The sequence below is a fragment of the Schistocerca nitens genome, chromosome 11, assembly GCF_023898315.1.
Source record: "Schistocerca nitens isolate TAMUIC-IGC-003100 chromosome 11, iqSchNite1.1, whole genome shotgun sequence".
In the NCBI taxonomy this organism is placed as follows: Eukaryota; Metazoa; Arthropoda; class Insecta; order Orthoptera; family Acrididae; genus Schistocerca; species Schistocerca nitens.
In genome coordinates this window covers 156124260-156150646 of record NC_064624.1, presented here as the reverse complement: position 1 = coordinate 156150646, position 26387 = coordinate 156124260, and the positions used below count along the sequence as shown (strand labels likewise).

General features: G+C 41.7%; 1 protein-coding gene across 3 annotated transcripts in view; it reads left to right on the top strand.

The window, feature by feature from the left end:
- LOC126213059 (dynamin-like 120 kDa protein, mitochondrial) overlaps positions 1-26387 on the top strand; it is a 228132-nt gene that overhangs the window by 181709 nt on the left and 20036 nt on the right. For all 3 annotated transcript variants that reach the window (XM_049940634.1, XM_049940633.1, XM_049940632.1), the window contains 3 exons: positions 2410-2529; positions 13449-13586; positions 25578-25778. In XM_049940634.1, the coding sequence (XP_049796591.1) occupies positions 2410-2529; positions 13449-13586; positions 25578-25778 (459 nt within the window). The remainder of the gene's footprint in view (positions 1-2409; positions 2530-13448; positions 13587-25577; positions 25779-26387) is intronic.

Here is a 26387-nt window from a genome sequence, read left to right as displayed (position 1 = left end):
GCCTGGAGGTACTGAAAGGTTTCAGATAGATTATATAATTGTAAGACAGAGATTTAGAATTGGGGAGAACAGGAGTTTGTGGCACAACTTGGCTTGAAGAAGGGATCGGTCGGTAGGGCATGTTCTGAGGCATCAAGGGATCACCAGTTTAGTACTGGAGGGCAGCATGAAGGGTAAAAATCGTAGAGGGAGACCAAGAGATGATGAATACACTAAGCAGATTCAGAAGGATGTAGGCTGCAGTAGGTACTGGGAGATGAAGAAGCTTGCACAGGATAGAGTAGCATGGAGAGCTGCATCAAACCAGTCTCAGGACTGAAGACCCCAACAACAACAACGGCTAGCCGTCATCCACTTGGTCTTCTTAGGTCACTTAGCATTTTATAGTGAAACCATGTAATGACCTTCCCATGACTGGGTAGTGCATTATAAAATAGCCATTTATTCCTGGCACTCTGTAACAATGTTGACCTCTGCAAATATGCTTGTGAAATGCCCTCTGCATACATCTGTAACTACATACAGACTTCACAAGCCACCTTACGGTATGTGGCAGAGGGTATCTTGTACCGGGTAGATATAATTAAATTGACGGTGTTCAGAGTGCTGCATCGTGGACTGTATACATTGCACGATGCTGCGATATCATAGATGTGTTAATTAATCACTGTGGTCATGGAGTTTGCTGAAAAGAAAGAATAGTTCCACTTTGTGCTGCCAGTTGAAAATACGGCGCTATAAGAAGTGAGAATTTGAAATGTTTCCTGTCTCGATGTCAGTATGGTGTTTGTCACTTGGCAAAGTGCGTTGATTTCTTTTGTGAAGTGACTCTTGGTGTAAAGGGTTAGAAAGGTTGAGGTTTTCCATATGAAATGCAGTCACTAAAGAAAGACCCTGCACTGTTGGTAATGTTATTTTAGTTGTTTTATCAGAATGGCAGCAGTAGCAACACTGCATTGTGGAAAGATTGCCAACAGAAACAGTTGCAAAATAAATCGGTTTAAGAGTATGATAAAGTAATGTGAAGAAACAGGGTGGTGCAGCAGGGAAAAGGTGGTGGTCCAGTCCCGTGGGAGTTGTTGAAGTGGTGATCACAAATTCTGACCCAGCTTCAGTGTTGGTAGGTGGGACATGTATCACAGAGAACGCAGTGAGTTTCTCTGTAAGTGCCCCTTACACAAGCAGTGAGTCGCTGGCAGTCTCGGCAGCAGTGTATTGACTACATTCAGTAGCTCTGTTGCCGCCCCCCCCCCCCCACCACCACCACCATGCGTGAGATTTGCTGAATGATTTAAACCATTATAATGGATATCACTGTATTGTGAAGCTTTGACATGGGAAACGAACTGCCGTGTTCACAAGTAGTTGATAAGCATATGCTGACCAATACTTGTAAAGTTAAAAGAGGTTAAAATTTATTACACTTGTTTACAAATGCTCTTCATATTATGTCTTTCATTAGCCCCAAGTCTGGTTTGTACATCTTTCCAGTCAGTATTTTGCAAATACATCTTTTTCATTTATTACTCTTGTGTACTACTTCTGGTGCAAATTGATTACTGTAGACGTTTCTTTCCTAAGAAATAATACATTAAAAAATGGGTTCAGAGTCCTTCTACCGAGGAGAAATCATTGGCAGTACCAGGAACTAAACTTGTATCATTCACAGTGTTGTGCTCCCAAAATGTCTTTACTTTTTTCTTCCATTCTTGCAACCATTTCTTGCCAACATCCTATTTAAGCTTCTTTGCAAACCTGTGATTCATTATATAGTAGGCAACAGCATTAATGGCCTATGGCCGTGCGGCACACCAGGAATTTCAACTCAGCTGAAACTGCATAGACAGCAACTACATTAGCTTCCTGCATGTTGCCAATGTCACGGACTGGCTCGCCTGAATCTGCTTGATGTTTGAAGAATGAGTACTTGTTAAAAATAAGTTTCCTTGCCAGTTAGGGAAACATTTGGCACCTCCTAGGTGTTTCATCCATTATGAGAAAATACAGAATACCACAGAAATTGGTTAATTGTAGTTGTGTACACATGCTCAAATTTGATGGAAGTTTACACAGTATGGAATGAGGAAACGGACTGAACACTGATTGGCTAACTGCACTGCTGTCTATTGTGCATCCCCAGTCCAGAGGTCATAAATGCTGTTGTGGACTATAGTGTTCCAAAAGCTAGACAATCAGTTACGATTCCTTCTTCTAACTCTTCCTTACTTACTTCTAAGCAGTGGTTTTTTTATCTTTGACTTCATAATTTTGAATAGTCTTTTGGTGAATGTGTTGTTGTCCACCCAGTTTTACAGTGTTAGTGAACTCATCTACTAGAATGTAGAGGTCAAATGTTCACCCATTTTCTTTTGTGGGATTATTGATAAGCTATTTCTGTTTGCCCTACAGGCTTCTGAGATGCTGAGAGTTCTCCAGCTAAACACCCTGGAGGACCGCTCGATAGCGGAGAAGCGTTACTGGGACGATGCTGTAAGGTTCCTGGAGGCGAGTGTCAAGGACAAGCTGGAGGTGGGTCTTGCTCGTTCTGATCACGGTACTATTGTTAATGAGTTAAAAGTATTGTATTCTTTGCTTTTTATGTCTTCATTACAAGAGAAGTGACCATCATATCTGTAACACCGTATGGTAAAACACGTGTGTTGCTACTGTGCTAACTGTGAAGCCACTCTTGCACAGTGAGAGAGAATTCTGTGGAAGCGCCCAGTCTTTTTGTCAGTGTAAAGATATGGCCACGTGATGCGTCTTTCCTCGTGTGCAATCGCAGACAAAAGGGCACAAAAGCGTGTGCACAAAAATTAGTAGAAAGGACGTACAAACGGATATGTGGTCCTTTGTCCACACGTTGTCTCACTGTCGAAGCAATCTGCTATACGCCTATTTCTTTGTTCGGCAATTTGGGCTGCATTTGTTGTGGTGAAAGGCAACAGAAAAAGAAAACACGAGACCACTGTGTGTAAAACAGTTTCTAAATAACAGAGCAATGTTTTACGGTATATTGATAATTTTTATTTATGGACCGTCTGACAGCAACTGAATAAAACACAAGTTTAGTGCCATACGCGTTTCGCCTTTATTTTCTGCAAGGCATCATCAGTGGCCTGGAATATGTACATATGTTAGCTATTTTATTTACATTTTTGTAACTGTGCTTATAGGTTATAAACAGTTCTGGTGGTTGGTATATCCTATTAAGTAGTAATGTTTTGAACTGTACTTACAGGTTGCGTAGACAGTTTCTTACATATTACGCTCCTGTTGTATTTTTGGTGTTGTTCTTCTTCCTATGAACGCCAATTTGCTGTTTTTTCCACATTCCACAGCACTATGCACTGAATGCTTGTTTTAATGCAATGTTTTGGTTTCTGTTGCCGACTGTCAAATGTTTTTGCCAAAGATCGAATATTACTGCCAACCTTATGAGTGTAACTTTTGAAGTATCTGTGGTCTGTTCGTGTATGCATTTGTGTGTGTGTGTGTGTGTGAGTGTGAGTGTTTTTTGGTGTGGTATTAATTTTATTTTATTTTATTTATTTATTTTTGTTTTTGTCCTGTGTATGTGTGTGTGTGTGTGTGTTTTGGTGTGATATATATATTTTTTGTGCTGTGTGTGTCTGTCTGTCTGTATTTTGGTGTTATGTAATTCCCCCCCCCCCCCCCCCCCGTGGGGGGTGTGTGTGTGTGTGTGTGTTTTATCATTTCCTTTATTAAGTGTAGTAGGGAGCCTGTGCTGATGTGTGTTTGTTCATTTATCACATGTTTGTTTTCTGCTATGGCTTTCTGGATGTGGAAGTTTTCTTGCATTTGTATAAGATGTTTGTCATGGTTGCTTATTCTCATTATTTTCATTTCTTGTTCCATGTTTGTAGGATGATGGTTGTAGTGTTTTAAATGCTCTGCAAATGTGGAATGGTTTGTTTCATACTTCCAACATCTGATATGTTCTTTGTATCTTGTTTCAAAATTCCTGCATTTCATGCCTATGTATACTGCATCACAACTTTGACATTCAAGTTTATATATTCCTGATTGTTGGAATTTGTCCCTCTTGGTAGCTGGCTGGCTTAGGTGTGATTGAAGGGTTTGCCCAGGCTTATATGCTATTTTGAAGCCCTGTCTCTTTAGGATGTTTGCAACTCTGTGTGTTAGTTTATGTGTGTAGGTCATGGTGTACCATCTGGTTCTTTTCTGTGTGGTGTTGTCATTGTGTGTGTTTGTTGAGTGTGTTTGTAAGTTTTCAGCTTGTGAGTTCTTTTGTATTGTGGAAATGTTGTGTTTGTTTTTTATTTGTGTTTTTATTTTTTGATTGAGCCTGTGTACCACATGTGTGTCATACCCATTGTTCCTAGCTATTTGTATGATCGTGTTCATTTCTTGTTCATAGTTTCTCTTGCTGAGTGGGATTCTGTTTAATCTATGTAACATGTGTCTTAGTGCTGCAAGTTTCTCGCTGTGGGGGTGGTTGGATGTGGAATGTATTATTGTGTCCGTGGCTGTTGGTTTTCTAAAGATGTTAAATGTATGTTTTCCATTTTCTTTTTTAATTGTAATGTCAAGAAAATTTATTTGATTTTCTTTTTCTTTTTCAAGTGTGAATTTTAGGTTCTGATGAGCTTTGTTTATTTCTGAATGGAGTTCATCTATTTTTTCACTTGGCTCATCTACCAGACAAATAATGTCATCCACGTATCTGTACCAATATATGATTTTGAAACTTTCATTTGTGGTTATCTTGTCAAATATCTGATTTTCAAGGTGACTGATGAAAATGTTTGCTAGTGTTCCTGATATTGGGGATCCCATGGGCAGTCCATCAGTTTGTAGATAATATTCTTCCTCAAACTGAAAGTAGTTTTGTTCAGTTGTCAATCTGAGCATATCTGTTATTTCTTTTATTGCGTCTGAGGTGAGGTTGCTGTGGGATGAGAGATTTTGTTCTATGATTTCTATTGTTTCTGTGATAGGGATGGAGGTATACATATTTTCTATATCGAATGAAATCAGTGATGCTGTGTGTGGTACCTGTATGTTCTGTATGTTTTCTATTAGGCTTTCTGTGTTTATCACTGTTCTGTTGTTTTCTACTTTATAGTGTTTTGTAACTAACTTTTGGAGGTGTTTGGCTATGCGGTATGTTGGGGCTTTCTTGAAGTTGATAACAGGTCTCATTGGCATTCCGTCTTTATGTACTTTCGGTTGACTGCGGAGTGTTGGTGCTTGTGGGTTTTTCTGTGTTAAGTAGTATTTCTGTTTGTCTGTGAGTGTGTGTTCAATGTTTTTCAGTGTTCGTTTCACATTTGCCTGGAATCGTGTAGTTGGATCTGACTTCAGTTTTTGTATTGTGTTGGTGTTAATGTAATCCTTGGTTTTTGTGATGTATTGCTCTTTATCCACGAGTACTGTTACATTTCCCTTGTCTGCTCTTGTTATTAATACGTTGTTGTTTGTTAACTTTTGTTTTAACCTTTTCATAGTAGCTGCTTCTGTTTGGTTGTTCTTATTATGTGTCTGCGGTCCATAAATAAAAATTATCAATATATCGTAATATTACACGCAACTGAGGAAGACAGGACTACAAAAGTTGAAGAGCAATGTTTTGTTTGTAAATTTCAGTTTACAGTGAGATTAGGTTTTCTGCATGGGAAATTGCAGAGATAAGGCTGGCAATAATATTTTGTTAGTTGGCAAGCAGCAATGCACATAGCAGTTTGAGCTATTTATTTCACATTTCAAAACAAGGCATTTCAGCAATTATTACTGAAACTGAGAAATACTTAAGGGAGGCTCGTAGTTGTTCTGTGAAGGAGTTGTACTGTGAAGGTTAACTGACTGTCAGTACGTCATTCATATATAATTTTATAAAAAGTTATTTTACACATCTTCTGTCAAAAGAGATTATATTAACTGCCTCGAATTTGGTAATGCAATTGACCTCAAAATGCACTAGAATGGAGGTTATGTTTTTCAATTTTGTATTTTTTGCATCGTCAATATGCTGCATTTCAATTTGTAATACTGTGTTCAGGAGCTTCATCTATCTCATCTTTTCTGTTGTTCCGATGTTGTGCTCCTCAGTTGTTGTGCTGTTAGGTTCTAATAATGTGAATATTCGCCCACAGTTTTCATATACACTTTTAATAAATTTGTAGGCTTTTTCTTTTCTTTTCTCCTGCTTCGAGATATATCTCATTCTTTAATGTGATTGGTCAGAAACTTTTTATCTTGTAGTTAACAATCAGGGCATTACATTTCAAATTTTTATTCAAATAATCTTTAGAGGTGACATTCCATTCACTTAACTGTGTCTGTAATCATCTGTAAATTTCAGCGTGCATTCTTTGGAGTTGGAAGATATTACTTCGCATAAACTGCCTCACAGTGTACCTCGACACACTATACAACAATGCACACACAGGTCCCTGCTGCCTGTCATCTGCTAAACAGCACTAGAGATTCCCACCAAAACCAGGAAGCTGTGTGCTTTTACTCACGGCCTTCATTTTGAGGAAATTATTTCTGCACAAATTCACATTTGTATTGGTACTGTTGGAAATGTAAATGCTTGCACAAAGTTAAACATGAGAAAAGGCATCACGTACATGCGTGTTCAGACCAACACTCGGTCTACATGTAATTGACTGACGATAGTCGTCTCGAGTATGCACTTTGATAAGGTATCATCTCGACACAATATTTCAGCTGACCGACTGCCCACCATCTTGAGGTGAGTATGTTGATGAGTAATGTCCCAGAACTGACAGAACCGACAGAATCATTGGCTGCTTTAGCCACCACGACAGGCCCCCCGTACGTGCACAGGCAGCAACGCCACTGCCCTCGAGCACAAATGGAATAGTAGTGTTCCAGTGCAAGAAAGAGGCAAAATGATATATTGCTAGTGCAACACTGGTAGAAATGAAGAGCACTGTTCTTTAATATCAGATAAAATTGGATTCCTTGCCGTACGTAAAGGGAACCCTATTCCAGTTAATAATACATGCTGGTGCAAGAAAAACTGTCTCTTTAGTACTAGACTGTTCATTGTCACCCCACCAATTGTCGCTTTTTTTGAGGCTGTTGTGACTACATTTTGTATTGTCAAACAATGGAAAATCCAGAATGGAATAATACAATATTATGAAAAGGAGAGATTGCTACTCACCATACAGTGGAGATGCTGAGTCGCAGATAGGCACACAAAAAGACTATCAAACAAGTTAGCTTTCAGCCAAAAAGCTCTTCATCGAAATTAGACAACACACACATGTTCACACAACTGCGTATCACACATACATATGACCACAGTCTCTGGCTGCTGAGGACAGTGTGTGACAGTGTGTGTGTGTGTGTGTGTGTGTGTGTGTGTGTGTGTGTGTGTTACCCGGAACCTATCCTCCTATATAAAAGATACCAACCATACCTCCACAGACTCTCCACTGTTCCTCTCCTTTTACCACACGGTGCCTTGCTCGTCACTATTGATGCCACCTCCCTGTACACTAATATTCCTAATGCCTGTGGCCTTACTGCTGTCGAACACTACCTTTCCGAACGCACTATGGATTCCAAACCGACAACCTCCTTCCTAGTCTCCGTGACCCACCTATATCCTCACCCTCTATTACTTCTCCTTTGAAGGCATTACCTACAAACAAATCCGCGGTACGGCTATGGGCAACCGGATGGCACCATCCTATGCTAACATATTCGTGGGCCATCTAGAGGAATCCTTTCTAAAAACCCAGAATCCTAGACCCCTCATCTGGTTCAGATTCATTGATGACATCTTTGCTATCTGGATTGAAGGTGAGGACACATTATTCACATTCCTCCAGAACCTCAACAACTTCTCCCCCATTTGCTTCACCTGGTCCTACTCAACCCAACAAGCCACCTTCCTAGATGTTGACCTCCACCTCAAAGATGGCTAAATCAGTACCTCTGTCCATGTCCAACCTACTAACCACCAGCAATACCTCCACTTCGACCAAGAAGTCCCTTCCGTACAGCCTAGCCACCCGTGGTCTTCACATCTGCAGTGACGGGCAGTCCCTCTCTAAATATACCGAGGGTCTCACCGGAGCCTTCACAGACCGTAATTATCCTCCCATCCTTGTACAAAAGAAATCTTCCGTGCCGTATCTTTCCAGTCTCCCACCACCTCCCAAAGCCCCACAGTCAAGCCACAGAGGATCATTCCCCTCGTAACTCAGTGCCGTCCGGGACTGGAGCAATTGAATTACGTTCTCCGCCAGGGTTTCGATTACCTCTCGTCGTGCTCTGAAATGAGAAATGTCCTGCCCACTATTCTTCCCACCCCTCATACTGTGGTATTCCGCCGTCCACCGAACCTACACAATATACTCGTCCATCCTTACACGACCCCTGCTCCCAATCCTTTACCTCGTGGCTCATACCCCTGTAATAGACCTAGATGCAAGACCTGTCCCATACATCCTCCTACCACCACCTACTCCAGTCCGGTCACAAACATCACCTATCCCATCAAAGGCAGGGCTACCTGTGAAACCAGTCATGTGATTTACAAGCTAAGCTGCAACCACTGTGGTGCATTCTACGTAGGCACGACAACCGACAAGCTGTCTGTCCGCACGAACGGCCACCGACAAACTGTGGCCGAGAAACAAGTGGACCACCCTGTTGTTGAAAATGCTGCCAAACATGATATGTGTCATCTTAATGACTGCTTCACAGCCTGTGCCATATGGATCCTTCCCACCAACACCAGCTTTTCTGAATTGCGCAGGTGGGAACTTTCCCTGCAATACGTCCTACGTTCCCACAACCCTCGAGACCTCAACCTTCATTAGTCACTGTACTCACACATCCAGCCCCCTCCCTGTTCCTATTCCAGCACTACACAGCTGTCATTTCACCACCACACGCAGTCTTTTAATTTCTTTTATTTCTCTCCAAGTCGGCCGGGGTGGCCGAGCGGTTCTAGGCGCTACAGTCTGAGACTGCGCGACTGCTACGGTTGCACGTTCAAATCCTGCCTCGAGCATGGATGTGTGTGCTGTCGTTAGGTTAGTTAGGTTTAAGTAGTTTTAAGTTCTAGGGGACTGATCACCTCAGAAGTTAAGTCCCATAGTGCTCAGAGTCATTTGAACCATTTCTCTCTTTTCCGCTACTTACCCACTGCCCCCCTCCGCACCTTCTCTCCTGCCCTCCATCTAAACTGCAACACTTGACTGTCCACCACTCTCACCATACTATTCCACCCCCTCTCCGCCCCAGCCTCCTCCTTACCCCCACCCAGTCGCCACTTCCACCACGCACCGGTGCTGCTGTTCGCAGTGTGGTCTCAGCTCTCTGAGACTGCAGACGTGTGTGCAACTTTCATTTGTGTGTGTGTGTGTGTGTGTGTGTGTGTGTGTGTGTGTGTGTGTGTGTGTGTGTGTGTGTCTACTGCTGACAAAAGCCTTAGTGGGTGAAAGCTTTAATTGTGTGAATCTTTTTATTGTGCTTATTGCGACTCAGCGTCTCCGCTTGTGCTGGGCAACAGTTCGTGCATAACTGGCAAGCAGTCTGCACTTGGGGCACTTTTTTCGTGCACCATGCTGTATTATCAGGTAATCAAATTCAATAGATTCCATTAGAACACATTCCTGGTGGTGGGTACCAGGAGAGAACATTTTCATCTCATTATACGTTTTATGTCCCTCTTTAAGACTTCGTTTCTTAAAACCACCTGTTTTTGAGGGAATGTTGTTTATACTGTTATTGTTTAGCCCCATGGGATTGATGCTTCGAATCATTTTTTTAGATCATTTTAATTGTATCCATCCATCAAATTTACAATGAAAGTTAAAAAGGATGGCAGACTTTCTTTTGTTGAGGTTTCGGTTCACAGAAATGACAGTGGGACTTCGGAGCTTAACATATATCGTAAACTTACACATACTGATTGTTGTCTTCACGGGACCAGCTGTCATCCACCACACCGACGCACGACGGTCTTGTGGACTTCGGTGAAGATAGCCTTTTTCTGTCACAGAAAATTTGATACAGGAATTAGACTATCTTAAAGTTGTTTTATAACATTATGGATATGATATTCTCTTCAGTTCAGACCACTAGGGAAACCATCAGAGGATACTTGTAATTCTGTTGCTTTTTTACCTTTTGCTAGGAGCTTATCCTCAAAAATTTCAAGAATGTTAAAAATATATGACATCAAAAGTGTATTTATGCCACTGGCTGAGATTACAGCCCTTCTCGGATCGGTAAAGGATGACTTGGGACTGAGAAAACGGAGAGTATACAAATGGCATTGTAATTGTGGAAAGGTTTATATTGGCCAAACTATACATACTATTCAGGGCTGATCTGTAGAACACTATTGTCACTCTGGTTTGCTCCAGCCAGAAAAATCTGCATTGGCAGAACACTATGTTAATGAGGGACATAAGACGATGTATAATGAGATGCAAATGTTCGCACCTGCTTCCCACTATTAGGAATGAAAATGAAATGAAATGTCGTGTGACTAGGGCCTCCCGTCGGGTAGACCGTTCGCCCGGTCCAGGTCTTTAGAGTTGACGCCACTTCGGCGACCTGCGCGTCGACGGGGATGAAATGGCGACGATTGAGACAACACGACACCCAGTCCCTGAGCGAAGGAAAAAATCTCTGACCCAGCCGGGAATCGAACCCGGGCCCTTAGGACTGACATTCCGTCACGCTGACCACTCAGCTACCGGGGGCGGACACTATTAGGAATGTGTTCTAAAGAAAATTTGATTAACTGATAATACAGGGTGACCTACAGAAAACTGGCCCCGAGTACAGACAGCTTGCCAGATACACACGAATTATTGCTCACCGTGAGCAGATATAGCGACAGATAGATAAACGTGTAATAATTAGGTAATAGAGAAATACTGACGAAACAAAATGTAGTCGCAGCAGCTTCAGAACAGTAGGTGACAGTTTTTCGTGTACCACCGTGCATTATTAATCGGGATAAGTGTTTACCTTTAAATAAGACGTGGAATCAAATTTTATCTGATATTAAATGACAGTGGTCTTCATTTGTACCAGTGGATTCTTTTATTTAGCGTCGTGCTAGCGATGTATCCTTTTGCCTACTTCTTGCACCGGAACACTACCGGTTCACTCGGGCTCGAGGGCAGCAGCACTACTTCCTGCACGGGCACAGTGGGCTGGCCGCGTCGTATAACGCAGCCACCAGTTCTGTCGGCTCTGTCAGTTGTGGTGAGATTGTTCGTCAGCCTACTCTCCTCGAGATGGCAGAAATATTGTGTCGAGATGATGACATTATCAAAGTGCGTATCCGAGAAGAGTATAGTCAGTCAATTACGTGTAGACCGAGTGCTTTTATCTGTCTTTATGTGCATCCACACAGTGCATAAACTTGTCACATTTCCAGAGTCAGTAAAGAGTGCCACCTGCTCAAAGAATGTGGCATTTTTAAGGTACTCACTTGTATTCTTTCTGGTGGAGGTTAGGCAGGATCCTTTCTTGTAGATTAGTTTTCTTAATGTTTTAAAGTTATTTCCAGTTGCTTTACTTGTCATAGTAAAAACTTCAAATTTCATCGTATCTGAATTATACTTATTTGTAACCTCAGTGCAGCTCAGTCTCACTTCGTGGAAAAATCCAATCGTCACACAAGAAGTTGGTATTCTGGCACTAGATGCTTTGCTCTCACAGAAGTGTACACATCCAGCATATAGGATATAGGCAGTGTCATCGTATTAAACACATTCTCGTTTCTCGTATAGTAATGTGTAATTTTGAGATCACCCCAAATCCACAATTAATGAAAAAATTGAATCGTTGCCAATTTAAGCACAGGGTGTCTACGACCCAGGACAACTGGGAGATCTGGGAAAAACCCGGGAATTTTTTCATCCGGGAGAAAACCGGGAAAAGCCCGGGAATCTTTTTGAGTTCCAGGAATTTTTCATTGTTTTAGTTTTCAGTTAAATTTTTGTGATTTTGACTGGTTAGAACCAATACTCTAACAAAAAAATTTACTGTATCCCGCTTCTGCAGAATAATACCGCAGCAACAAAACGTGAACGAGAGAAAAAAATGAAAATAAAACTTAAGTCGCAGAGAAAATGCGCCGTATACAACAACAAAACACAGTGCTCATACAAGCGTCTGCCAACAGCAAAGTGTGTCAAAGGGTTTAGGAAGACTGTGCAGTGCTTCTTAACAACAAGTTGCCTCCAGTGAGCGTGACGTGACAGTTTTTTACATTAGATTCGTTTTAATGGAAGATCTTTTAATGTTTCACACGTACGAACATGCTGGCTTCCTGCATCATCGTAGCTGCACGAGTGCAGTGACACCCGTTATCTGGCGCTCTCTGCCAACTGCTAAAACGTACCTTTCTAAAAAATATTGTGAATATTGCTTTGAAAAGCGTTACTTTCAAAGTAAATTTCCTTTTATGCAAGATACACTATGTGAGAGAATGTACGACGAATTTCTTAAATCACAGAGCGTTTGACTCTCATTTAAAAATCAACTCTTTGGGGATGACCATGTGAAGAATTTCGAGCCCAGAAGTTCAGACATTTATGTCCTTATTAAAAAAATTTACTGGCACATTTATGTGATGTATGACGCGAAAAAGAGATCGACAATATATGTGGAAGCTTAGCTTCTCTTGCAGCTTATTAATCTTAGAGACCAATATTATATGTGATAGCTTTGCTTTTCTTGTAGCAACAATTGTATATTAATTTAAGCCATTAATTTTTCTTATTTGTGTGTTGGCACTACTTAAGAGTGGTCTTGCTATTGGCTGACTACATCACGTGTCAAATGCTGTCATCACCTGGCGAGATCAGGTGACACGAGCTGTGACTGGCTTACAAAAGCGCGTCGCAATCTCGATTTTAATGCTCCGGAAAGTAACATGCGGTGCTTGGTGGAATTCGAATTTATACCTTCGTAACATGGAAATATGCAGTGTATATATTGCTGCACATCAAAGATCTTTCCAAAACGTTTTTTTTTCCCCCTGAGTTTCATTTTCTAAAGTGCCGGGAAATTCTACGCCGGTGTATAAAACCATAAACCGTAAAAGGATTGAAAAGTGCCGAGAAAAAGTATACTGTCACTTAACACGGAAAAAGTGTATTTTCACCTGGGAGAAAGTGTATTTTCAACCGGGAAATCCGGGAATTATTTTTCCTTGTACATGTAGACACCCTGAAGCATTTTTTGGTAGTACATGTTTCCACTTGTGAAGTTCACAGTATGTGGTCCCTCCAAAAATGGGCTAACGAGACTCCACGGTAGAGATTAGGAACTCTAGTGAGTGCCGACTCTGCACGGCCGACTCTTTCGGCATCCTGACGATTCGACCGTACGTATTGCCCGGGGACGTCTGTCCTGCTGTCTCTGAACGTGTTGCCTTTTCTATCCAGTCCACAGACAAGATCCTGAAGGAGATGCTGGGCCCGGGCTTCTACGAGCGGTGGGTGTACTGGAGCTACCAGACGGCGGACCAGGCCCTGCGGTCGGCAGTCAAGACCGAGCTGGACAAGATCCTCTACAGCGACCACGTGAGTGTACCCTGGGGGCTGTGCCCGTGCTTGTAGCATTCCCTGTTGGACTTTTGGATTCAGTGGAGAGTTTATATTCTTCTTCTTCGTTGACTGTTGTCTCGAATGCAGCAATACGAGACTACTTTTCTGGAAAGAACTACTCTTGCTGGAAGGATGTGTCATTTGTGCTCTGCTTCAATAAGTATTCGAACATTTTTCTCGTACATACAGGGTGTCCCCCTTAGGAGTTGTCAGGAGCATTTTCTCTGATGTTTCGCCACATATTTGCAATTTCACTTTTGCAGTGTTGTAGTGGTTAATAAAAAAGAAAAAGAGAAGAAAAGAAAAGAAAATGGTTGAAAATGTTGGAAGAAATCGTGAATAAAAGGGGTTTTTTAAAATTGTTAATGACCGTGAAAAAGGGAAATAATGAAATGCAAGTCTGACTTCGTATTACAGAAAAATTATCAGACTTTGTGATTCGTAAAAGCTATTGTTGGGGTCGTCCTTGTGGCGTTTCTGAGCAAAAGTCAAACCAATTTCCACTACAAAAATTATTTGGGGGGGAAAAAAAAAAACAGAGAATAACAAAAGGTGATTAACAGGGGGAAATGGTGTAGATAAGAGTTCATCCTTTACCATGTTAAGATGTCTTCTTTCGTGTGGCGTCCAGGTCTTCAAAAATCTCCTACTTCGTTTCTGCGTGAAAAGTAGTAGCTGCTCCGAAATCTTGCAATCGTTCAGGAATCACTAATTTATACAAATCAAAATTGTCTTGAGATTAAATGCAATGTATTTTATGTTGCTGCTTCCATCCTCTGAATTTCATACAAATTTCCACAATACGTCAGCACATCAATAAGTTGTTTTTCGTCTTAATCAGACCAAGACTAGCTAATAAGTTTTTTTACGTCTGCATTAAGCTTCCGCTCTCGAGAGACAAAAAAACGGATAGATAACAAAAAAAGTTACAGGTTTAGTACTTTCCTTTTCTTATATATTTTCTCTGCCGTCGAGTGCTCGTACAGCTGCGACGGTATAATTTATATCTGAGGGAACGAGTGTAGTGCAGCGAAATTCGAAGTCCCGCTACAGTGTGTAGCAGGAGCCAGTCTAAACGAATAACACTCGTCACGTCTTTTGTGCGACACCCGATATCGATGCAAAGAGTCCATTTGTTTCCCATTACAAACGAAATTATTTTTAAAGCAGAATTTAAACAGCCATTCACTAGAGATATTCCAAATTAGTCTAGTGGGATATTTGTTTTAGTAGAGATAGTAAAACAGAAAGAATAAGCAGTACTCCGGCATCCTGGCCCGTAGCGACAATCGCCGCCTTGCAGCAGCACTACTCGGTCACGGCTGTAATTCTTCTTATCCTTTGTTTTACTATCTGTGTTAACTGTGCTGCATACCACTAAAACAAATATCCTGCTAGATTAATTTTGGATCTTTCTTGTGAATGGACATACACAAATTTCATTTTTAAAATAATTTTCGGTGCAGTGGGAAACAAATGAATAGTTTGCATTGTCACTTGACATTGGTGAAAGATGTGATGAACAGTATTTGTTCGGTCTGACTCTGATTTACTATACACTACAAAAATGAAATTCTAAATATCCGCCAAAACATCAGAGAATATGCACCTGATGACCCTTTGGAGGAATATGCGGTATATTGTCCACGAACATATACAGTATCCTTCACGTGGCATCAGCTTGAATTGCAGTATTCCTTTTCGGATTAAGTTCCTTTCACATAGCATCAGGGATTCAAAATGACAAACCGATTCCTAATTTTTTTTTGTTTTGATATAAATATAGTCATTATCCTCTTTTGCTGTGTTTATTCCGAGGATGACCCAATTCTCCAAATAAAGCCAGCCATTCGCAAGGCTTCTATATCGTACCTGTGTGAGTATTTCCTATCACAAAGTTATTGCAATTACATTCGCGTCTCGAAGGCACGCCTCGTCCTTCATTTTGGTTCTCCACGTGCAAATAAACTAGTAAATCCAGCATTGTTAAGAATATGTAGGGATGCACTTTACTCTTCTGGAGCAGTACGTAACACCACAGGCAGTGGGGAGCCTCCCCCACAGAAAGGGGGCAGCACCTGAAAACCTCTGTCTCGCGATATCCGACCCTCGCTCTCGGCACACGGTATCCACAGTGTAGTGGATATCGGAAATCGGGTTGGTGTGGTGTTTCTGGACTTTGGAAAAAATATACATTTGGTCCCTTGGCGACACGTTCTCTAGAATGTAAATTTCTGCACGCTGTCCGACTGCGTTTGTGACCGGATCGAACATCTCCGTCACAGCCAGAACACTACATTTATTCTTGTTGGAAAACCACTTGCAGACACTGTGAGGTAGAGACCCTTTTACACAAATGACTTTTGTGTCTCAGTCCACTGCACGTGGCAAGTGAACCTACTGCTGTATTATTGCCGTGCTGTGACTGGTTTGTCACGAGTAGTCCTTTTTTCTGTTCTGTAATTTGGCACCGACACAGTGAAATAAAGGCTCTGAGGCAGTATCCTCCTTCTTACAGGAAATCGGAATATAGTAACAGAATTGAGAAACTAGTGATGCCAATACAGAACTTAAGGATTGTTGTGTGCTCCAGTGCTGCAATATCTGAATTTTGGGGGGCATTTGGACACGACAGCGGTCTGTCGGTGGACGGCACGGGAACGTGATGGCAGATTCCGTGCGACTGCCAAAAGAGAAGGTTGTGCACAAAATACACCATAACTGTTTCGTGTCTGTGCCTGCCATCTGAAAAAAAAAGTATTGGATTCCTTGCAATGTTGTGTGTCATCCTGTCCCATCGGTTGAACTCTAGCAATAGCTGACTAGTGAATTATAGTCCCACGCATAGGCTGCAATTAACACAACAACGCGAAACGGTGTGTTTCCAGTGCTACTGTGAACAGGAAGCACAGACTGCTGACAAATAGCATCATGTGTGTTCAGTAATGTGATTCAGTAATTGTGATTCTTCACTGCTTCAGGTAACCGATATTGACAAGTATGACAGCGATCTGGGGAGAGGTCCCATTCTTCGACCTATTGGAGAATCAGCAGTGTCATCCGTGGCATCACAATGTGGGGAGCCATCGGGTACGGTCGCAAGTCACGGCTGTTAGTAATTGTGGGAGCTCTGACGGTACAGAGGCACGTCACGGACATCCTATCTTCTCAAACGTTACCTCTCGTGTGACAGTATCGTGATGCTACTTTTCGACGGGATAATGTTTGACCGCAATCGGAACACGCCTCTGAGAACTGTCAGTGTGATGTAGAGGTTTTCCGGCAGCCGGTGAGATCCCCAGATTTGTCCCCGATAGCAGCACCAGTGTCTGGGATGTCGAGGACCAGTTACGACTGTTGGGGGCCAGCTTGCATCGGGAAAGGACGCGACGGCTTTACGACACCCTTCCCGACGGAATCGGAGCACGGTGCAGGCCACAGGGGCTGTAATGTTGTACCGATGCGTGGGCTCGGGCTACAGAGTTTACAGTAAATTTGATGTGATACGCACCTCCGAAATAACATTAAATGCTCTTTCGACTCGTCAAGTTTCATTGTGTTTCCTCCTCCTCTTCTTGGTGCTGCACATTTTATTTATCAGGGAGTGTAAAAAAGATTTAACAGCTGACATCTATAATATCCAGTACTATGCAAGCACCAAGTTTAACTGGTTTATTTGCAAATTAAAATTTGCATAGATGCACAGAAAGGAAGATTGTATCCACTAGACATCAGCCATATTTCTGGGCACAGATTAGAAGCCACAGATACCTGTCTCACTCACGAACACCTGTGCCGAAGCGTCCACGATTTCTCGACGGATTGTATCTCGTGAGCCCTGCACTGTACTGTACTGTACTGTGCCTTCCTTGGCTGCATACACAGTAGGTTATCTGATTTCGTGTCAGTCAGTGGCAAATAGATGAAACACACAAATATGGAGCATTGACTAATTGGAGTCACACTTCAGGGAAGTTCTGCAAATTTTTCAAAATTTCCTTGTGTACGATTCTTGTTTAATCTGTTAGTATATTATGTCTGTGTGGTAGAGATGGTGAACCGTACTGTTTCCTCGAGCACTAGTACACAGTCCTCTGTTCTTCTGAACCTGCTTATGTGTTCAACAAATTCAAAATTAATATTTTGTGTACAAGCTGGACAGAAAGTCCTGAGAAGTTTTGATCTTACGTTAAATCGGTAAACAGATTGAAGCCACCTGTCCAGATATTCCGTGATCGTGTCGGCATCAAAATGGACGACGACACAGAAAAGGCTGAAATTTTAAATGTCTTTTTCCAAAAATGTTTCAAAGAGGAAGATCGCATTTTAGTTCCTCCTTTAAATCGTCGTACAAATGACGTATTGGCAGATATTGAAATAAGTGACTGTGGGACAGAAAAGCAATTTAAGTCTTTCAACATAGGAAAGGCCACTAGACCTGACGTGACACCAGTAAAATTCTACATTTAGTATGCAAACAAACTTGCCCCTCTTCTAGCGACAGTCTACCGTAGATCTTTGGAGGAGTGGAGTGTTTCTGCCCGATTGGAAAAAAGTGCAGAGCCTGTTATTTTCGAGAATGGACACTGAACAACTGCAAAAAAACTATCATTAGTCTGTTGTAGAATTTTGCAACATGTTTATGCTTATGTATTAGGACATTTCTGGAGACCAAAACTCACCTCTTTAGGAGTCAACACGGGTTCTGAAAACAATAACTGTGTGAAACCCAGCTCACTCTCTTCTTCTGTGAGGCCCAGATATATATACTCTGTTCCGTGCCTTCTGTAAGACATTCAGTACAGTTCCTCATTGCCACCTAAGGAACAAAAATGAGCATACGGGACATCATATGACCTGTGTGATAGGACTGGACAGTGTTTCTAGCAAACAGAAGACAACATGTTATTCTCACTGGAGAGAAGCCTTCAAATGTAAAAGTGATTTTTTAAAAAATCACTCCGTGTTACTTTTCACAATACATTTAAGTGATACAGTAAACAACACCGGAAGGTGCTCGAAGATTTTTGCAGATGATGCTATCGTATAGAGAGAAGTAGTGCTAGAAAATTATAGGGAAATACGGGAAGGCCTGCTGAGGGTTGATATTTGGAGTAGTGTGTGGCAACTGACTCCCAACATAAACAAATGTAATGTATTGTGTGTATGTAGACAGAAAGACCCAATATTGTTTGACAATGTAGTTGTAGAATAATCACAGGAAGCAGTTACTTCCACAAAACATCTGGGAGTATGTGTACGGAGCAATTGAGAGTGGAACAATGAATGTGTAATTAATCACTAGTACCGCAGATGTCTGATTGAGATTAATTGGAAGAATCCTCAGGAAGTGTAGTCACCAGCAAAGGCAGTAACTTGCAGAATCATTGTTTGACCGATACATGAATACTGCTCATCAGAATAGGATCTGTACCAGACAGGATTGGTAAAGGAAATATAGAAGATCCAAAGAAGAGCAGCCCATTCTGTCAGACATCCCGCATGCCGGCTGCCTGCACGCAGGTGTGACACCTGCCGTGTTACAACGTGAGGACGTTCTCGTTCGAGGTGATTGACGGATCAGTCAAACACCTCACTGTACAACTAGACGTCTCTGTCGGTAGTGCTGACACAGTCGTCCACCAGTCGAATACTCGGAGGTGTCTGCGTGCTGGGTTCCTCGGTGCCTAACAGAAGAACATAAAGAACAACATGGTACCTTCGTGCAGAATTGCTTGGTGTTACGAGGCTGCTATAGTTCAATTCTTTTGTCTTGGCGGCTCGCACATGCCCGCCCAGACGCAGGAGATTGCTGCGTTGCCAGTTGCAAACGACGCACACGCCAAGAGAAGCAGTGCCGTAGTATAGTATAGTTCCCAAACTTACGTTTAGGGGGGAGCGCGCAGTTCATGAAGTAAAGCCACCACGGCTGCATTAACCCTTTCGCTGCTACAGAGACGTGCTCCTCGCATACCGCACTGTGCGCGATTTTGTCATCACTGCACTGCTCGCTTGTGCAGAGACAAGGTGTTCTGACTATTTTGACACACTTATAATTCAATTTCACAAAAACTATTTGGCTCAAAAATTTGATTTTTACACATCTTCTTGACTGATACCTTCCCCTCATAAACGACTTAATTTTGTTTCGATGTTCAACGCAGTTATTGTGCAGCATTAAATGTAGTAAACCATTGCACGAAATTTTGAAGAGTTTGCAGAGGTGAAAGTCCATAGCGTATACTTTCCGTATGGTCGATTTTAGTTGCCACAATGTTGAGAATGAAATGTGGACAAGATACCTAAATTTCATATAAAATTTACTGTATAACAATATCTCATTTAATTTAAGTACCAGATAGGTGTCGTATGTAATATTGAGAAATATTCTGTCTTTCGCGACCATAATAAAACTTTTATTTATACCAGAGTCATTTCGCTTTTTTCTAAAACGTTCTGATTAAAACAAAATTGGCGAAGTACACAAAACTGAATTGTGGATGTAATGAAACATAGAAATTAAAATATGTTGTCAGTGAGGCGCAGTGCGCAAACAATTTGTTTGTCACAACGGACAGCAAATACTTGCCAAAAAAATAGATCAGTCAACAAAAACATTGAATATGATGTTGCCAAAGCAGCTAAGCAAAGAATTGCAGCAGACAATCAAGTAGCTTGGCAACGTACGAGCCGAAATTCTGCTCTAAATTATACTTTTATTACTGTCACAAAAGAATATATCTCAATACGAATAGTAAAACAGTGACAGCGGAAGAGAAGATATACAAACAAAACAGATAACATGTATATTGTATGTGTGCGTTTTCATTCTTTTTAATTGCTGTGAAAAGGAATATTGGAGGACAAAATTAGAAAAACCGAAAACTTATTATGATTATAATCAAGAGACAAAGCACTAGAAATTTCAAAAAATTACATTCGAGCGAATAAAATTCATGAAGTAAGGCACTTCGATATTGTTTTTAAATATGAAATTAAGCACCGAACAAGGTTTGAACTCAGAACCTTTCGCTTAGCAGCCAAACATCGTAACCATTACACTAACGCAGCTCGTCCTTCAACAGACCTTGAGGTTTCTAAAATATCATGCAAAATACTGACAAACACTGTTGGTATGACCATGAGTTACGTTTCATCGAAGTACAATAGGAAATAAACAATTACCGCTGTTCTTTATTGCGAAAAAGCGGTTTGTGAGAATGATACAAACACCTTTCCTTGCTATCGGCTGAATTAGGAGGCTTATTGCTTGTTTGGTTTAATTAATTAATAGAATATGAAGCTATTGGTATAAAGAAGGCGTTTTCCAAACTTTCTGTAAAAGAAAGTCTGCTATCGAGACATCGCTTTTGTTCTATTACTTTACTTATGACTGAACGTTTCTGAAACTGAAGACACTCGTCCGTGCTCTGCACTGCAGTCGAGCTCTGGCAACGTCGTTCTCTGTTCATTGGCTGACTGGGTTTTGTGACGTCGGATGCGCAGAACGAACCTAAACTCGACCGCCGTAGTAGATGACGAGCACTGTAGTGACCATTTTGTGTCAAACATTGTCGCGGGCAACGAAATGTAGACCGTCAGTTCGAATGGGAAAGAAAACGGCAATCCGCAGGGTGGTGTTGCGACACCTCTCCTCCGAAGAAAAAGTTCAGAGCCACACCCTCACCAAGTAAAGTCATGGTGACAGTCTTCTAGGTCTCCGAAGGAGTTGTTCTGTTTACTGTCCCCCTTCACAGGGCAAAGGTCACCTCTGAAGTGTATTGTGCTGCTCTCAGGAAGTTGAGGAAACGACTTCTGCACATTCGTCACCACAAAAATTAAAACTAACTTCTTCACAACAACGCAAGGCCACACGAGTCTGAGCACCCGAGAGGAACCCGTAAAACTTCGTCAGACTGTTCTTCCTCGACCACCGTATGGCCCAGATCTCGCACCTTCAGACTTCCGCCATTTTGGATTGGTGGAGGATGCACTCTGCAGGAAGCAGTTCATGGGCAGGTTATTGATGAAGTGGGATGTTGGCTGTGACATCTACCATTAGAGGGATACCGTACATGCATACAGGCGCTCCCACGAAGGTGGCATAACGCCGTCCATTTGACAGAGTTTATGTTGAAAACTAGGGCTTCTGTAGCCAAATGAGGGGGAATAATGTGGTGTATTGGAATCCTGAATAAAATCAACATGCTTCTAGAAAAAAAAAATGTTGTTTTACTTATTGAATGCCCCTCATAACAATAAAATAAAAACGAAGTGACATTGCAATTACTTTTCTTTATAGCAATAAAAAATGATTCCAACGTAAATTGGCTGGTTACATATAAAGGAGAATATAAAATAGGATTTCTCTCACATAAAGTTTGTAATTCACTTAGATGTTGAACACAATAAAAAGAGGATGATTTACAAATGATCAAGTTTCATTATTGTTATGTTGTCAATTTGGTCTCGTTTACATTGCAATATCAGACAGTTCGCGTGAACCGTTGATGCAGATTTAGGAAAATGTTTTGGTACTGTCATTACCAGTGAAAGTTATTTCGCTCGATCATAATATTGTTTTACATAACAGTGACGGCTGAAGATCTTCCCGTGTTGGGCCCGAGTGTTTCCGCAGGAATTATTGTTCGTACTGCTCTCACTTTCACTTTTGTGATGTGTGTCTAGTTCTCCTTCTCGTATTTGATCTGAGGTTTTCATGTGTCGATGTGTCCGTTATCAAACAGTGGAAAATCCGGGCTGGAATAATGACAATATTATGAAAAGGATAGATTTGATTTAATTGAATAGATAAAAAACCCACTCACCAAGTGGCGGCAGAACAGACACTTAAAAGAGGATCGTAATTAGGCAAGCTTTTGGAGCCAGTGACTCCTTCAGGCAGAAGGGTTGAGGGGAAAGGAAGAGGGGTGAAGTAAAAGGACTGGAGAGGTCTAGGAAAAGATTCTGGGTAAGTTACCCAGATACGCAGGTCAGGGGAGACTTGCCGCACGGGATGAGAAGGAAAGACTGATTGTTGGGAACTGCAGCAGATGTGATTTGAAAACCTGCAAGCTTAAAGGCCTAAGACAGGGTAATATGCAAGACAGATATTACTGCTTAAACATCATGCATGAGCTAAAAAGAGTGAAAAGCTAAGTGCATTGTATGTAACAGAGGTGGGAGGGGGTCAGTAAAAGATGGACGGGTAAGACAGTGGAAGATGTACAAAACTAAAGTGGAGTGAAGAAAATAGTGGTTACTGTGAAGAAATGCTGAGACAAAAGAAATTAGCGTAAATTAAGGCCAGGTAGGTTTCAAGAACCAAGGACGTGTTGTAGTGCCAACTTCCACCCGCGGAGTTCTGAGAAACTGGTGTCTGGGGAAAGAATCCCGATGGTGCATGTGGTGAAACAGGTGCCGAGGTCACGATTGTCATGTTGTAGAGCATGCTCTGCAGCAGGATATTGTGTGTTGCCAGTGTACACCCTCTGCCTATGCCCATCCATCTCAATTGATAATTTGGTGTTAGTCATGCCGATGCAAAAGTCCAAACAGCGTTTACATAACAGCTGGTATATGACGTCTCATTTCATAGGTTGGATCTTCCTTTAATAGTATATGTCCTGCCAGTTACAGGTCTGCTATCGATGGTGGTAGGAGGGTGCATAGGGCAAGTCTTGCAGTGGGGACAGTCGCAGGGGTAGAAGCCGTAGGGTAGGGAGATGGGTACGCATAGGGTCTAAAAAGAATATTGTGGAGATGGGGAGGGGAATGAAAAGTTATTCTAGGTGTGATGGGCAAGATTTTAGGGATTGCATTTCAGGGCCCAATTTTAGGAACTCGTGTAGCTGATTAATACATTCCGTACTAGGATAATACTGAGTCACCAGTGGTGTGCTCTGAAGTTGTTTTTCTTTTTGGAGGGATCAGCAGTACCAGAATTGGATGTGATGGCCCGGGAAATCTGCTTTCAGACTAGGCTGGTGGGGTAATTACATCCAGTGAAGGCTGGGGTGAGAATGGTACTGTATTGCTGTAAAGAGTCTGCATCGGATCAAATACGTTTGCATCGGATGCCGAGGCTGTATGGGAGGGAACGTTTGACGTGGATAGGGTGGCAACTGTCAAAATGTAAGTACTGTTTGTTGGTAGGTTTAATGTGGACAGAAGTGTGTAGACGGCCTCACCAAAGAAAAGAAAAAAAAGTACTATTTTATTAGAATAATTTCTATTTTTATACAGATTCCCAAGGCGCACCAAATTGAGTAATAAACAAACTAACAATTTATTCTAGTAAAGTAGGCATTTTTGGAATCTGATAAATCCAAACTGCAAAACTGTAGTACTGAATTTTGGAAATAATCAGTATTTAACATTGTAACATTCTAGATTGTGAAGTATTTGAATATGAATGACTGTATATTTCAAAATTTTTTGGAAAAAGTAAAATGTTTGTTGGGGGAAAAAAAAGGTGAATGAGGACTTTTAGATGAATTATACTACTTTGATATTTGCTATCTGAAAATTTCACCTCCAGGTGCCTTTTTTGTGTATTATGAATAATCTTTCAAATAAAATATTTCCAAAGTCTCCAGATGTACAGGGTGTTTTTAAATGAATATCAGGGTTTTAACGTTATATAATATTTAATACATTAAACTTACAGTTAGAAATGATATGTCAAATGCAAGAGCAATCCAAACAGTTGTTTTTGGCACCGGTGCTCACCTCACTGGCATAGCGAAGTACCCGATTGATTGAACTACACTGTACCCAAGCGTTGGATAGGCCACAAGGGGCCGGATGACAGGGCTTGCTTTGCACGGCCTCCACGCGACCTAACGCCATGTGATTTTTTTTGTTTGGGGTCTTCATCGAGGATAGTGTGTACGTGCCTCCGCTACCAGCACACCTCCCTGAATTAAGAAACTGGATTGAAGCAGCTGTTGCTACAATCACTGAAGACACACTTATCAACGAGAATGAGATTTTCACTCCGCAGTGGAGTGTGCGCTGATATGAAACTTCCTGGCAGATTAAAGTTGTGTGCCTGACCGAGACTCGAACTCGGGACCTTTGCCTTTTGCGGTCAAGTGCTCTACCATCTGAGCTACCGAAGCACAACTCACGCCCGGTCCTCACAGCTTTACTTCTGCCAGTATCTCGCAGAAGAAACTTGCAGTTTTGCAGGAGAGCTTCTGTAAAGTTTGGAAGGTAGGAGATGAGATACTAGCAGAAGTAAAGCTGTGAGGACCGGGCGTGAGTCGTGCTTCGGTAGCTCAGACGGTAGAGCACTTGACCGCGAAAGGCAAAGGTCCCGAGTTCGAGTCTCGGTCGGGCACACAGTTTTAATCTGCCAGGAAGTTTCATATCAGCGCACACTCCGCTGCAGAGTGAAAATCTCAATCTGGAAACATCCCCCAGGCTGTGGCTAAGCCATGTCTCCGCAGTATCCTTTCTTTCAGTTTTACACTTATCAACGTTTGGAAGAAGTCGGCTATAGACTTGATGTGTGCCGTGTGACAAATGGTGCTCACATTGAACATTTATTAGATTCGTGGTAAAACTGTTTGAGTTTCTCTTCCATTTGACAAATCATTTATAACTGTAAGTTTAATATAATAAATATTATGAAGCGTTAAAACCCCAATATTCATTTACAAGCACTCTATGCTACTATCACCATTAGTCTTAAAAATATCCAATGAATCACAGATATCACTGAAAAAGGCATGAATAAGAAATAAGCTATTTTGACTGATTATCACGTATGTGCTCTTAACATAACAAGATCAGAGTAAGAACAAAAACTTATACTGATGTCAAGAGTGGTTTAAAAGCAAGTACGATGGTCCCACCTGGTTCTGTTGCAGCTCTTATTAATTTTGGTGGCAGATATTAATGTGAACTATAATACGAGGATACCAAAGACAACAAATGTAATCGGTCTCCAAACGTTTTCAGAAACACCCGCCGTCGCTGTCATACGACGAGTTGGCAGCTGTGCGCAAGAACCTGCAGCGGACAAAGATCGACGTGGACTTCGAGTTCATCCGAGAGACGTGGTATCCCGTCTTCAGGAAACACTTCCTGAAACAGAGCCTGGCCCGTGCCTACGACTGTCGCAAGCTGTACTATATGTACCACCAGGGCCACGAAAAGGAGGTACGGCATCTCTGTTTGTGTATCGTGTCGTGCACACAAGGCAGTTATGTAAATATGTACTGCATCTGACAATCAGTAATATGAATGGAGGAGTGCTCCCGTTGAGAAGGGTAAAAGATAAAAATGTTATCTTTCTCTTCTACTGTTGTACATGCACCCTCTTTGATCAAAAGTATCCAGACACCGCTGTGTAATGTGAAATTGGTAACCGGATGTCACAAGAGGTGGACCCGCCAGTATAAAAGGAGGCCGGGTGCGTTGTGTTGTCAGCAGAGGGCAGTAACAGTATAATGGTTTGGTCGTGATTGCTCAGTGTCTGTATTTCACCTTCAGTGTATATTAACGTTTACTAAGTGGGTGTACAGATCTCTTGTGAATTTGTAGATCAGAACATCATCTCCAAATGGACTCTTACAACAGGTTCAAATAGAATGGAATGACATTTCTGGCAAACTCCTTTCAGCTGTTTCTGGGCATTGTCATTGTAGGCAGCATCTCCTGTTCTGTGCCTTCTGAAACACTGCCAAGTCTCGACACTAAATTATAAGTGACACAGTCACAGCAGGTGGGAAAACTGGATTGCCATCGTGCTTTTCCAGTGTCCTGTGC